This window comes from Schistocerca nitens, chromosome 4 (genome assembly GCF_023898315.1).
Source record: "Schistocerca nitens isolate TAMUIC-IGC-003100 chromosome 4, iqSchNite1.1, whole genome shotgun sequence".
NCBI classification, from domain to species: Eukaryota; Metazoa; Arthropoda; class Insecta; order Orthoptera; family Acrididae; genus Schistocerca; species Schistocerca nitens.
The window spans coordinates 720,851,119-720,865,575 of NC_064617.1; the positions used below are offsets into that span (position 1 = coordinate 720,851,119).

At 37.2% G+C, this 14,457-nt stretch overlaps 1 protein-coding gene across 3 annotated transcripts in view; it reads left to right on the plus strand.

The window, feature by feature from the left end:
* The first annotated feature begins 7,660 nt into the window (after positions 1-7,660).
* The window catches only part of LOC126252848 (TGF-beta-activated kinase 1 and MAP3K7-binding protein 1-like), a 109,325-nt gene continuing 102,528 nt past the window's right edge, over positions 7,661-14,457 (plus strand). Inside the window, exon 1 of one of the 3 annotated variants that reach the window (XM_049953798.1) lies at positions 7,661-7,800. Coding sequence is in view for 1 of the 3 variants with exons in the window: in XM_049953797.1 (XP_049809754.1) it covers positions 7,798-7,800 (3 nt within the window). In the remaining 2 variants the exon portion in view is untranslated. The remainder of the gene's footprint in view (positions 7,801-14,457) is intronic. The other 2 variants (XM_049953799.1, XM_049953797.1) reach the window with 2 other exon arrangements.

The following is a 14,457-nucleotide window of genomic DNA, read 5'->3' on the forward strand; positions in this document are numbered from 1 at the left end:
ATTGCTATTTCCAAGTCGGATCTTGCTGCTGTAATTCATTCTCATGATAAAAATTGCAGTACTTTATTACTATATATTTCGTTCAGTTAGCATTTGATTCTTGTTCAGTTTTCCAGATTCTTTCAGCTAGATGCTGCCATTTTGTTTTCAAGCCAATTAAAATATGATAACATTCCTAAGTGCTATTTTAGTATGCGAAGAGTAACTTAATTGCTTATAGGTAACCTGCTTTGTAAATCATTACAGTCTCTCATAAACAAATAAAATATTGTCCTGGGTTCAGTCAAGTTAAAATTTTGCTGGACAACTTTTTCATCTTTGTATTTTACCTTCATGCAAATATCAGCATGAATGTTTAGCCTACATGTCAATACCTTCCGATGATGTAAGAACCCTTAAATTTGTTCAGACCCAACAGGAGTTGTGCTGTAGTAGAATATAATGCGATTTCGTCCAGTGGTTCACAAAATAGCTGAATTTTAAACAGAGCTATAGCACACTGTTGCTCTAGTTTGTAGTTTCTTGTGTATCCGTTATATTCGCGCTGTATTACTCAAATGTCATGTGATTGTTCGAACAAGTTCGATATTGTATCGAACGCTGCGGTGTATCGGTAAATCTCGAGGCCTATCAAACACAAATATCGTTTGCTCAGCACTACTTTTCACTTACTCTCAGAGAGACAGTACATAGATACATACAGTTTGACTACTGATTCATTGTTAACAGTTTCAGCCTTTTAAAAGAGGATTCTACTTTCATGTAAAAGTCTCTCAACTGTTCATAGTGAGTTGAATGCAACTGTACACCTGTTCAATAAATAAAGTTACTGTTCTACATAATTCAGAAAGTAGCTAATTTACACACTGTATCAGGCTTGAAAGATACATGCCTAACAAAGCCGAGCATTCCCAATCAAACTCTTTTAATCAATGCAATTATTTCTATGCTACTTGTATTTACAAAACATTTCAAGCATGAACACTCAAATCATTGGCGGTACTGTGACTCATATACTGAATACGTTTTGTAGCACTTGAAACTCGCCCATGAACATTCCTCTTCTTCGAAGTGGTTACAAGTTTTGCAGTAGAATTTTCACCACAAATACCTGCTTGTAATTGAGTAAATTTTCGAACACGTCTCAGCATGCAATTATAGCACAACTAACAGTGCACTGACAATGTTATTCCAAGTCTGTGTTTCCTACAATGAAAAACAATAATGAACAATTAATGTCTGAAAGTGTGGACTCTGATCACCCTTCCAAAAGAAGAATATGACTTTGATCATTCTTCCAAAGTACACAACTATGAGCCTGAATTAAGTGGGCATCGGTCATTTCTGCAAAGCTACAGTTTTACAGTCAGGAAGTTCCTCATTTCTACTGCAAGTTTTCAGGGAAAGCTAAAATTCGATCTGGGATGGACTTTTATCATTATTCCCGTATTCTCTTCATATATGACTGTAATGAAAATTAAATAAAGTTATTGTTTTACCCTATGTAGACTGGTACAATCTACTATGGGACGTACTCTCTGCCACACATCTCGCAGTTGCTTGCAGAGTATAGATGTAGATGTAGAAATGGAGATGAACACATTGCATGGCCAGATGAATACAAGTCAGGACCAACGAAGTACCACATTCTAATTAATACAGTCACGACACTCTCTGGTGCGAAAGTTGGTACAGTTTGACAGCTGGAGCGACACTAGTGCTCCAAGCAGTAAGAAATTAGATAATCGCCTGTGTTGTAAGTATAATGTTTGTTTTTAATTATTTTCTGCTTAAGAGCTCAATAGTTGTTATATTTTTGGGTTCCAAGCGTTAGTAAGTTACCAAGAGATATGAGTGGTTGTGAAATACATCTAAAAACAGTCGAATAACAATGATTCAGTGAAATATGCTATCGCTCATTCGTGAAGAAATACTTTATAACGTATCTATATTTGCAGATTGTGCCTCTGAAAGTGAAATCATATAAACACATTTCAAGCATGAGAAGCATATATTTCTGTTATTGTCGGTTGTTAGTATCATAGGCCCTTTCTATTTCATTTAAAATTTGTTTCATGCAGTACAGTGAATCCCTGTTTCTTACACTTCACTCAAACTTTTTAATACACGAATATTTCTGTGAAATTAATTACTTTTGCTTCAAAAGTGAATGTGTTGAAGCTTTTTGGCGTTTTTGGTTCAGGTTTAGAAACAATTGTGGGATTAGTTTCGCCTTTTTTATTTTTATTTTACACATATAGTTATGTAGAACCAAATTGAGGAGAAAATCTCTAGGGTCATGGAACGTGTCAGTACTTGAAATTACAACATAAAAGCAATAACAGATCAAATAAAATGTTTATGAAACCAAAAAAAGACAAGCCATAAGTTTATGTAGGCGCAATCAACAAAATAATACAGGAACCATCTTAATTTTTCAAGGAACTCCTCGACAGAATATAAGGAGTTGAAAGAAAAATTATCGTTAAAGAAGTGAAAGATCCACGCAGTGGACTCTAAGTGAAAACGCTACTCCTTATGTTTCAGAGCTAGCCTGCCATAATAAAATGGGAAGGAACTGTTAATTAGAACTCAGAGAGAAGTTGTAGTCTAATTGGCAATCGATTTATTGGTCTTAAACATGACAAGACAACAAAATTATTAAATAAGCATCACACAAACATTTTTATTTAACAAATGCCTTACTAACAAGGGATCTATGGTGGACAAAGTGGTCTGCTGGGGATCGATACACAACACTAACTAGAACACTATTCGCTCTATGTGACTTCATACACATGAAGCAAGGTTATGGTATCAAGCTACACCACCACCAAGCATCTATATTCTACCATACAAAAACAAAAAATGGTTCGAAAGAACAGGGTGCTGAGAAATATATATTATTGACCTATGTCGCAACAGCGACTGCAGTCATGGACAGCGGCAATCTGTTATTATATACGCGTTCCCGAAAAATGCAAGTACACGGTCTCGTGTTTGGTTAATTCAGAACGCAGGTACTTCCCTATGAGCCTCTGAAACCCCGATGGACTCCAGTGTGCATTTGGACCCGTTTGCTGGTCTGCCAAACCAATTTGACTCTGTGGCACGACTGTGTGTGTCAGAATACGTTAAATGATTAGACGGCTGACTCAAGACAAATAAGTACATGCACACGTCACTCGTTGTGACCATGATGAAATAAGCAGTACCTCTGACGGTTCAGAAGGTGACTGGCACAGGCTCTAAGTCGCACTCTAGCAAAGGACACAAGTCTCACCGTTTAGGCAGAGACCTGAAGTTCTTTACTAGCGAAGTGCCAGTACAAGAGACTTGTACAAGAGTGATCATTCTTCCTTTCTCACCACTTCCTCCTCAGCTCGGTTCCTAAAGCACATTTATCTTTTTTGACTTCACCCACTTTCACACAAACCAATCACGATCTGGAGCCCAGCATTCTAAGTTGGGAGAATGGTCTTTGTACTGCAAACCGATTTGACCAATCAGAGACTTTAAAGTAAATTGGCAGAAAACGGAAAAAAGATTCAGCCACATGGCCTCTTTCCTGGGTGGAAGAACAGCCCTCCATAAGCAGCTAGTTATCTCCCCTGTTGCATCCATTTCATAGTTTCCAAGGAACGGCCATAAACTCGTAAAAAGCTTTATGGTCTCACAAACATCTTTTGAAACAGAGTCTGGACGTCCGGACGCCAGTTTCCCTGTTCCACGGACATTTTCAGAAAGTTTACATTTCTTTTGGCAGCTTGCTCCCTAACAAGGGTCCATCCTCTGCTTTATTCCCGGCCTACAGTGCGCTGTCGGCGACTTTTCGGGGCTACGTCGTATACCTGGACGTCAGCCTCCCGACAAGCGCCAAGTTAATGTGTTTTACACAATGCGACCACGGCACGCAGCCGTCTGGAAATGTCTCCTCATCGTTCCCCAGAAAAACGCACTTTGTCGGCTCACCAACGCCATGCTTTTACGGCAGTCGTTTAAGTTGGCACCCTGTTCCTTTGAACACAGGTAAATCTACCGTATTTCCTTCCCTAGAGCACGCAAACGTAGTAGCGTATTGAAAATGGATGCAGCAGTATACTGCACGCCTTTTTATAGAAGAGTCAAAGAAGTGCGATCCAAATGCAGATTGGATTTCTGCCTAGTATTAACTGAGTGAAAGCTGCTATTTCCTGGGCATAAGCCGATATTGATAACAAGAAATGACAGTGAAGAATATATATATATATATATATATATATATATATATATATATATATATATATATATCAATAGGGCAACGCCAGAACGCCAGTATAAAGAAACTAATGAACAGGGCTCAACAAGAGATTTGGAAACTTACACCACTTACTGCCCGAACTGCCTGTTTCTGAACCAAAAATATCCTTTACGAATGGGAAGAGTTACTCCAAAATATAATACCTAACATCATGAGCGAATGAAAATAAGCAGAGTAGATTACTTTCCATATCGAACTATCACTTACATCAGATACTGTTCGAATAGTAAAAATGGCAGCATGAAGTCTTTGAACAAGAGCCTGAACATGGGGTTTCCAAACATGGGGTTTCCACGACAGATTACTATCTATCTGAACACCTAGAAATTTGAACTGTTCAGTTTCAGTAACCATACACCCATTCTGTGAAATTAAAACATCAGGTTTTGTTAAATTGTGTTAGAAACTGTAAAAACTGAGTCTTACTGTGATTTAGCTTTAGTCACTTGTAATACTAGAGAGCATATGATTTATATAAATAAGGAACAAGTGTGGCCACAGCACTGATCCCTGGGGCACCCCCATTTAACTGTGCCCCTCTCAGACCCTACATCATAGCCAGATTAGATTAGATTAGATTAGATTAATACCTGTTCCATAGACCATGAATACGACACTTCGTAATGATGTGGAACGTGTCAGGTTCATAAAAGATGTCTGTACAAGATATTACATTACACATAATATTGCATGACACTAATGTTTAAGTTGTTTTTTCCCCTCCCTTAATTTATATCTAAAAATTCAGCCAATGAGTAGAAGGAGTTGTCATCTAGAAATTCTTTTAATTTATTTTTAAATGTTGGTTGGCTATCTGTCAGGCTTTTGATGCTGTTTGGTAGGTGACCAAAGACTTTTGTGGCAGCATAATTTACCCCTTTCTGTGCCAAAGTCAGATTTAACCATGCATAATGAAGATCATCCTTTCTCCTGGTGTTATAGCTATGCACACTGCTATTACTTTTGAACTGGGTTGTATTATTAACAACAAATTTCAGAAGTGAATATATATACTGTGAGGTTACTGTGAGGATCCCTAGATCCTTAAATAGATGTCTGCAGGATGACTGTGGGTGGGCTCCAGCAATTATTCTGATTACACGTTTTTGAGCAATGAATACTTTTCTACTCAACGATGAATTACCCCAGAATATGATGCCATACGAAAGCAGTGAATAAAAGTAGGCGTAGTAAGCTAATTTACTGAGATTCTTATCACCAAAATTTGCAATAACCCTAATAGCATACGTAGCTGAACTCAGATGTTTCAGCAGACCATCAATGTGTTGCTTCCAGTTTAACCTCTCATCAATGGACACACCTAAAAATTTTGAAAATTCTACCTTAGCTACAGACTTCTGTTCAAAGTCTATATTTATTAATGGAGTTGTGCCATTTACTGTGCGGAACTGTATACACTGTGTTTTATCAAAATTTAAAGAGAGTCTGTTTGCTGAGAACCACTTAATAATTTTGTGAAAAACATCATTTACAATTACATCACTTAGTTCTTGGTTTTTGGATGTTATTACTATACTTGTATCATCAGCAAAAAGAACTAACTTTGCATCTTCATCAACGTGGGATGGTAAGTCATTAATGTATATCAAGGACCTAAGACCGAACCCTGTGGGACCCCATACTTGATAGCCCCCCCAGTTTGAGGAATCAGCTTTCTGCATTCTTCCAGTTAAGTATGAATTAAACCATTTGTGCACTGCCCCTCTCAAACCATAATGATTTAGCTTATCTAAAAGAATTCCATGATTTAAACAATCAAAGGCCTTTGAGAGATCACAAAAAATACCAATGGGTGATGTCCGGTTATTCAGAGCATTTAATATTTGATCAGTGAAAGCGTATATAGCATTTTCTGTTGAAAAGCCTTTCTGAAAACCAAACTGACATTTTGTTGATACTTTATTTTTACAAATATGGGAGTCTACTCTTGAATACATTACTTTCTCAAAAATTTTTGATAGAGCTGTCAGAAGAGAGATTGGGCGATAGTTGTTGACATCTGACGTATCCCCCTTTTTATGCAATGGTTATACAATGGCATATTTCAGTCTATTGGGGAAAACACCCTGCTTCAAAGAGCTATTACATATGTGGCTGAGAATCCTACTTATCTGTGGGGAACAAGCTTTAAGTACCTTGCTGGAAATGCCATCAATTCCGTAAGAGCTTTTTCTTTTCAGTGAGTTTATTATTTTACTGATTTCAGAGGGAGAGGTGGGTGGAAATACAGTTGTTTCAAACTGCACAGGTATGGCCTCTTCTATTAGTAGCCATGCCTCTTCTAGTGAAGATCTAGATCCTATTTTCTCCACAACATTTAAAAAATGATTATTGAAAATATTTTCAATTTCTGATTGTTTGATAGTACACTTGTTATACAGTTTTATGGCACTAAAGTCTTCCTGTGCTCTTGGTTGCCCTGTTTCCATTCTCGACATTCTGGAGAATGTCCTTTTGCTGTCTGTTATTGAAGTAAGAGGTGAACCGATGCTGGGAAGCAGTTTTATTGCTTTTGGTGGTTTATTATTACGTTTGTGTGATTTTTCCTTAAGCTAAAGTTGTCGTGGCTGATTCGATACGTTAAATAATGTTGGTACCAGTATTATATTCCATATAGATTTCCACATTCACGGATAAGGCTGAAAGTGTAGCGATCCAAACTCTGCTTTGTTGGTTTGATATACGACGTATTTCGGTGAAAGGTCGGCACACCTGGTGTTTACTAGCAATTTATTGTTCTTAAAGGAAAACGGCATTATCCAGTAAATGTCTACGTTACCAGAGAATCGTAAATAAACTGTCCTGTCGTGCACCGTTTCATATGTCCTAGGGTCCTTAGGAAACTAAATACTCACAAATGCGTTGTAATTTTTTAGTTATTGTCGATTTTATGGCACTGCCTACATTCCCTAACATAAAAAAATGATGTTACAAATCAATCTAAACATTAGGTTTGCCCTCATTCGATCTCGTATTCTGAAGTGTTGCTTGCTGGCCGCTTGGAGCGCTGCTATCGTTTGCGTAACAAAAACGAGACGGGTTGCGACTGTTTGTTAGACTGTGGATTATGTGGAAGTACTTCATTTGATCCAAAGAGAAACGAGAAAAACGAGCCGACGAGATAGTAGAAGATTGGCAATATGCATTTTTGAAAAATGTACGTTAGCAACATAATGTTGGTCCTATAGGTGAAGAAATTAATGTATGAGAAAGTTTAAAGCTGTCGTCTAACCAACATTGGACGTCAGATTGCGGACGATGCTTGTAAACTGAATTATTTTCGCAACCTAGAAAATACTTGTCTGTGTTAATATAGGAAACTGTAACAAAATTGTGTTGGCAATCTTGATGGGTGGGTGCTATTGCCTGCAATTGTTTTCACATGTTTACTTTGTGTAACGTGTTTGTAAATAAAAGTATAATGTGACAGAGTATGTTGTCTGCAACTTTTCCCCCTTTCGTGTAATTCGTTGCTGATGGTAAGTCATTTTTATGCTTGCAGTTTTAAAAAAAAAACTTTTATGTAGGGTGCAATTGCGAAGTCACAATTGCAGTATATTTATATGGAAAATGAGAAGAAAAGGCCTCACAAGATCTATAAAAGATTCTATTAATCCTTCTGTTTTAAATATTAATTATATTTTTTTTCATTGCTTGACTGGTGAAAGTTCTTGGTAGTATGACAGGCATAAACGATAAATAGTTTACCGAGAACAAAATATAGTAGTTGCAAGTTTTACACCGATATGAGCGCCTAGCAAATATGAATTTCCAGTTTGAGCCGACGCTTTTCTGCCTAGTTTTACAATTAAGTCATTTCATTGAAAACTGGTTTCACAGTGTATCTGACACAATTTTATTGTGTCTGGCCGATCAAGACTCTTGACCGAAATATAAATAAATCAATTGAAGTACTTGGATTGTAGTGAAGGGATTGGCATAGACCATACGAAAACTTAATTTGCTAATTATATGTGCAAAATAAACAGTTATTTTGCTATCGTTAGACGGAGCGGTTCCAATACAGTAGGCGTTCGTCAACACCAGCGAAAATATAAAGCGCTTGAATTAACAGATGAATAGCAAAGAATATTTTGAATTGACAGTGCAAAATCATTAAGTATATTTAATATTCCCAAAACTTTGATAGCTTGTATGTGTAATTTTACTTAGATATGTTTTGAATACTGTGTAACTACGGCAAGTTTCGTCATATTGTTTTTATTTTATTTAACTTTTCCGTATCTTCAGCTGTACATATTGATTTGACACAGTAAAGGCTTTCTAATGCTGTTACTAGACTTGTTTGTCATTTGATCAGACTTTTAAAACGAAAACGTTTTATTGCCCAACAGACTTTTGAGCCCCATTAACGATCTGCCTAATGACAATTTGCTGTTGATGAATCCAATGTTCTTTGTAACTGTGCTGCAGACAGATGGTTTGGTAGTGGGTAGTTTATCCAATATCTTATTATCTTGTCGTGTGGTATTAAATTTCTGTATTAGGAGGTCTATATTTTACATTCAGCATTCTGTTCTCTACCTTGCTTCACATTTCTTATTGTGTCTAAAATTATAATAGCTTCCTAAACTGAAAGTTCATCAGCAGAAAGGGAAAAATGTAAGCAGTGATTCTAAATTCAAAGACGTCACCATATAATAGAATGATGGTGTATGTATATGAAAGGAGTAGGTACTCCCTCATTGAAACAGGCATGAGAGCCATAGAAATATAAAGCACTGCCATTAAAGCCATTGTAACTCGTCATTCATTGTAAGCACAGTTTACTCTCCCAATGAAACTTACAATGTAATGCAATAGAAACAAAATGTTTACCTCATATTACAGGTAGCAGTTTTGGACTTCCTTGTCTCAGCAATATTGAATGTGATATGTAATACCGTTTCAAGATTTTGTTCACAATTCTGAGACACAGTAAATGTTTGTTGTAGGCCAATACAGGACTGACCAAAAATTTACATTCCACAACTAGTACAAAATCTAATTTTAACTGTTTAATGAAATTGAATTATGTTTCAAAGTTCTTTATCAGCAGTGCGTAAAAGTGCTTCAAGAATTGCCATCTTCCAGTTGCCATCAAATTCTGAACATCTTTCTCCAGAAGGCAAATGTCAGCTGCATGGAAAAGCCTGTGTTGATATGAATCCAACTGAACTTCATTAGGACCAGCTGAAACTGGCATTGGGAAATTGCATGAACCCTCCTCACATGCTGGATGCCTTCAGTGGGGCTGATGTTCTCCTTGAGCAGCAACATCATGTTTAGTAAAAAAATTTCTCATTCTGGAATCTTGTTTAGTACTTACGGAAAGCATACCTAGCAACATGTTATTGAATTTACATAACAACAACTGATTCTGATTTCACAGATGTATGCTATTGAATGGACTGCTTTCATATTTTCTTGTTGTTTCATTTTTATATCACATTAAAAAAAATTATTTATTTATTTTTAGTTTCCTAAAGCTTTTTCTTTCATTTCCAGCCTGCCTTGAAGTGAAACCCCTATCACTTATTGATATGCAGGTGGCACAATGTTCTCCTCCTCCTTTTTTGTATACATTTGTTGGTAGAAAAGCTACTATTTAGTTAGTTATGTGTTCGATTGATCAAGCTCACAGTAACTGTTATGATGTGTAATGTGTCAAGAGTATAAGAAATGCACACATGGATCAAGGTCTTTTAATTTTTTTTTGTTACCTATTGTTCCCTTAAATGGCAAAATTCGTATATTATATCTATACATTTATTTATTCCTATTCAAAAATTCCTCTACAGTATAGAAGGAGCTGTGAAGGAGATATGATTTCAATTTATTTGTAAAACTATTACTGCTGTCTGTCACCCATTTTATTTCATATGGTAATTTATCAAAAAGTTGTACAGCGGCATATTTTACCCCTTTCTGTGTCAAAGATAGGTTAAGTAGAAGATAGTGTAAGTCTTTCTTTCCTATGGTATTATAATCATGAATGTCATGTTGTTTTTAAAACTGGTCCATGTTTTTGAGAACAAATTTCATTACTGAGTAAATGTACTGTGAGGCTGCTATAAGAATTCCTAACCTTTTAAACAGATGCCTACAAGATGTGTGATTATGAGCCCCACACATTATTCTAACAATTCTCTTTTGATGAGTGAACACTTTTTGCCTAAGTGTTGAGATACCCCAAAATATTATTCCATTATGACATCAGAGAGTGAAAATATGTAAAGTATGTTAGCTTACTAATTTATATAACCTCAAAATTGGCAGTTATTCTGATTGTAAAAGTTGCTGAACCTAGTTGCTTTAGGAGATCCAAGATATGAATTTTTCAATTAAGATTCTCATCTATATGTTCATCCAAAAACTTAGTATGCTCTACCCTGGCTACCGACTTCTGTTGATGTGTTATATTTATTGAAGGAACTGTACTCCTTGTAGTATAAAATTGGATGTACCATGTTTTTTCAAAGTCCAGAGCAAGCTCATTCACAGAAAACCAATCAATAATTTTTCCAAAGAAATTATTTGTGTCATTTTCTATGGGAGTTTCTTTGACTGGATTAATAATGACGTTTGTATTATCAGCAGTTAGAAGACAAAGAAGAAGAACAGAAAGAAAAAAAGTCATCTGCACATCCTCTTGAACTACTCAACTGCTATTATCTTATATTTTAAACTAAGCATGTATGCAACTTTACCCAGATGACTATCAGTTACAACCTGTTCAATATGAGAATTAGCATTAACTGAAAGTTACATCTACAAGTCCGAGTATTCTGATGAATTATAGATAAGTTGGTTAATAAGGCACTTATTTTACTTTGTTCCAAAATATCTGAGGATTTTAAATTGCCTGTCTGATGTCTATCAACAGGTAGCTAAAAAATGCATAATGTGATGAAAAATAAATTTATTTGGATTGAAGGAGACCATACACACACACACACACACACACACACACACACACACACACATACACACACACACACACACACACCACTACATGGCACTGACTGGACCAATGCTGTATTTTGGCAGGTGGACTGGCTGTGGTGGAAGTTGTGTTGTATGGGGTGAGTAGAGGGAGGCGTGGAGAGGGACTGGAGATCAGTGGCTAAGAGGGAGGCAGCCAGTTTGCAAGCTAGGAGTGTGGGAGGAAGTTGTAGCAGCTATGTGGGTCTGGCATGTAGTGCATGTTTGTAGTGGCTGGTGGGGACCAATGCACACTGAAGGGGGAGTTGGGGCATGAATTGGGAGGGTCTAACAGGATGGAGGAAGGCGAAATGGTTGGGTGGAGGGTGCAGGAACAGTAGATTACATGAGATTAGGCCAGGACAATTACAAAAGTGGAGGATGTGTTGTAAAAATAACTTCCATCTACACAGTTCAAAGAAACTGGTGGTGGAGGGAAAGATCCAGATGGTCTGGTTGTAAAGCAGCCATTGAAACTGAGCATGTTGTGCTCAGCTGCATCTTAGTTTACCAGGTCATCAGTTTTGTTCTTGACAACAATTTGGAAGTGGCCGGTCATCCTGCTGGACAGCTGGTTGGTTGTCATACTTTGCAGTGTTCTCAGCAGCTGCTTTAACAAGTGGCCTGTCCTCTATGGAGTGGGATAAGCCTGTGACAGGACTGGCCCAGCTTCTGATGGAGTAGGATAAACCTGCAACAGGACTGGTGTAGAAGGTCCTGAGTGGGTGGATTGGGCAGATCTTACACCTCGTACCCATGTGGCAAGAGTTTGGGAGTGGATGTGGCATAGGGATGGATTCGGATGTTGTGTAGGTTGGGTGGGCAGCAGACCACCACTTTAGAAGGGTTGAGAAGGATCTTGAGTAGAACGTCCGTCATTTCAGGGCAGGATGAGAAGCAATCAAAGCTCAGGCGAAGGATATGTTGCAGTTTTACCAGTCCAGTGTGATACTGGGTGACAAGGGATCACTCCTTTGTTGCTGATTCTTGGCAGTGGTGGGAAGGTTGGGGGTGTGTAAGGATATGGCACAGGACTAGGTTTGGGGGTATTGCCTGTATGTGAAGGCCTGGGCAAGGGAGTTCTCATCACTGCATATATACCGTACACTGCTTGCTAGGCTGTATTGGAGGGATTTTGTGATGTGCAAGGGATGGCAGCTGTTGAAATGCGGGTACTGTTGTTGGTTACCATTATGTGCTCAATGAGGCGATAAGAATTCATCATGTTGTTGCAGTTGACACTCAGACTTGATGTCTAGTTGTAAACCACCAAAACCTTCCAAATCTACATGCGTCCAGGATCCATTGTAAGTAATCCTGTATTTGTCTTCACAACCAGAGCTTCTCTGAGTCATTGTGTCCTGAAAGAACACTTTGGCTGTTTTTAAAAAGGTCATTCAATTTTGTATAATTCCCTGTTGAACAGCAACGATTTGGTAAGGCCTTGGATTCTATCCTGTGGTTAGAAAAGCATTTACTTAGTCTTTTGGTAACTCTGCAGTAGTCTTCTTTTTATCAAACCAAAGTGTTTACCACTTTACATGTAAGGGTGTCCTCATATTAGAAATACAATTTTGACGCTATCTGATGACATAGTGGAAGTATAAGAACACTGCATAGTTCTTATGCTGTTCTTAGCTTGAGTCACAGATTTAAAAAAGAAATGAAGGAATAAAGATCCATTCATTCCTTTCTTCCCTTCCAGTGTAAGTGTAAAAATATTACACCACTGCTGAATATAACAATGTAGGAAAAGATAGATAACTACTTATTGTAAAAAAGACACGTCAAGTCGCAGACAGGCATGATTAAAAAGAGACTCACATATAGCTTTCAGCGACAGACTTCGTTAGTACACACACACACACACACACACACACACACACACACAAAATCGGGCCGAAATGCAACATCATCACATGGAATGCAAGCAGCAATCTGGAGGGGGTGGGAATGTTTGATGAATTTTGAAACTGTAAAATGATAATTGACACTTGTAATAAATATCATTAGTGCTGCTATTTGACAGGGGTAGGGTTTTCTGATAATTTATCCATACTGCTTCATTTTCTACTATCTTATTACTTTCTTACCTACTTTTTTGCTTTCTTGGATAAAACGTAAAGGCTTTTAGTTTGTGGACCTGGCCTTCCATAATAATTATTTTAATTTTATTTGTAATTTCTTTTCTTTTTCAGAGATATTTTGTGAAAGATTTACATTAAAACCTTTTAATACTACTTGAAATTTGTCATTTGTTGAGCAGGTATCAGTATTTGGTTACCCAAATGATGAGTTGAATTTGCTGCTAAATATTTTACAGTGTATCCCACATGCAACAGGAAGTTCAGGGTACTTTTATTTATATAACTCATGGTGTCTTTTAATTGATAATTATTCTGGAAGGTAAATTCTGCATCTCTTTCCCTTGTTGTAGCGGTCCTTTCTTCCCTTAAAGCACCTATGAAGTTTATAATGCTGCCTCTTTTTCTATGGATAGTTTCCAAGGCTGATTAGCATGCATGCCTCTTTTGTCCTTGAGAGATATTCCAGTATCTTCATACTCGATTGTACAGTCTGCACTTTGCTATCCCATGAAAAGCAATGCAGACCTTTTGGCAAGCAGGTATTTAACTCATGGTATCATTTCATTTGATTCTTATGGTGCAGAAAGTTCAAGCTCTGACATTGAAATGGTCATGCCTAGACCTTCTGTGAGCAAATAGTGTCACAGAAATTAAGCTGGTTAAATAAGAAGATTGATCATTTCAGTTACCCAAAAAATTAAAATTCTTGATAAGCTCTTCTTGTTTCTGGCACTTGAGTTGTTTGAAACATTCCAACAGTGACCATTTGCAGTGACTGCCACACTCAGAAGACATAAGGTCTCTTCAAACATTACACGTTCTATCATAGCTTTTTCTCTTTTCAGCTAATTGATTAAAAAATGGCTTCTCACGTTCATCTTGCAGTAATGATTCACAATACTATTACACTGCAGACTAAGCACTATTAATGTAAGAAACAAAACTGAGTAAGAAACTTGACCAATCACATCCCCAGTTGCAACCCAATAGGTGTAATGTAAACAGTGGAAGCAAACATTGGACTTGTCCCATTCTTTCCATGAGAAGACCAACACACAACTTTTT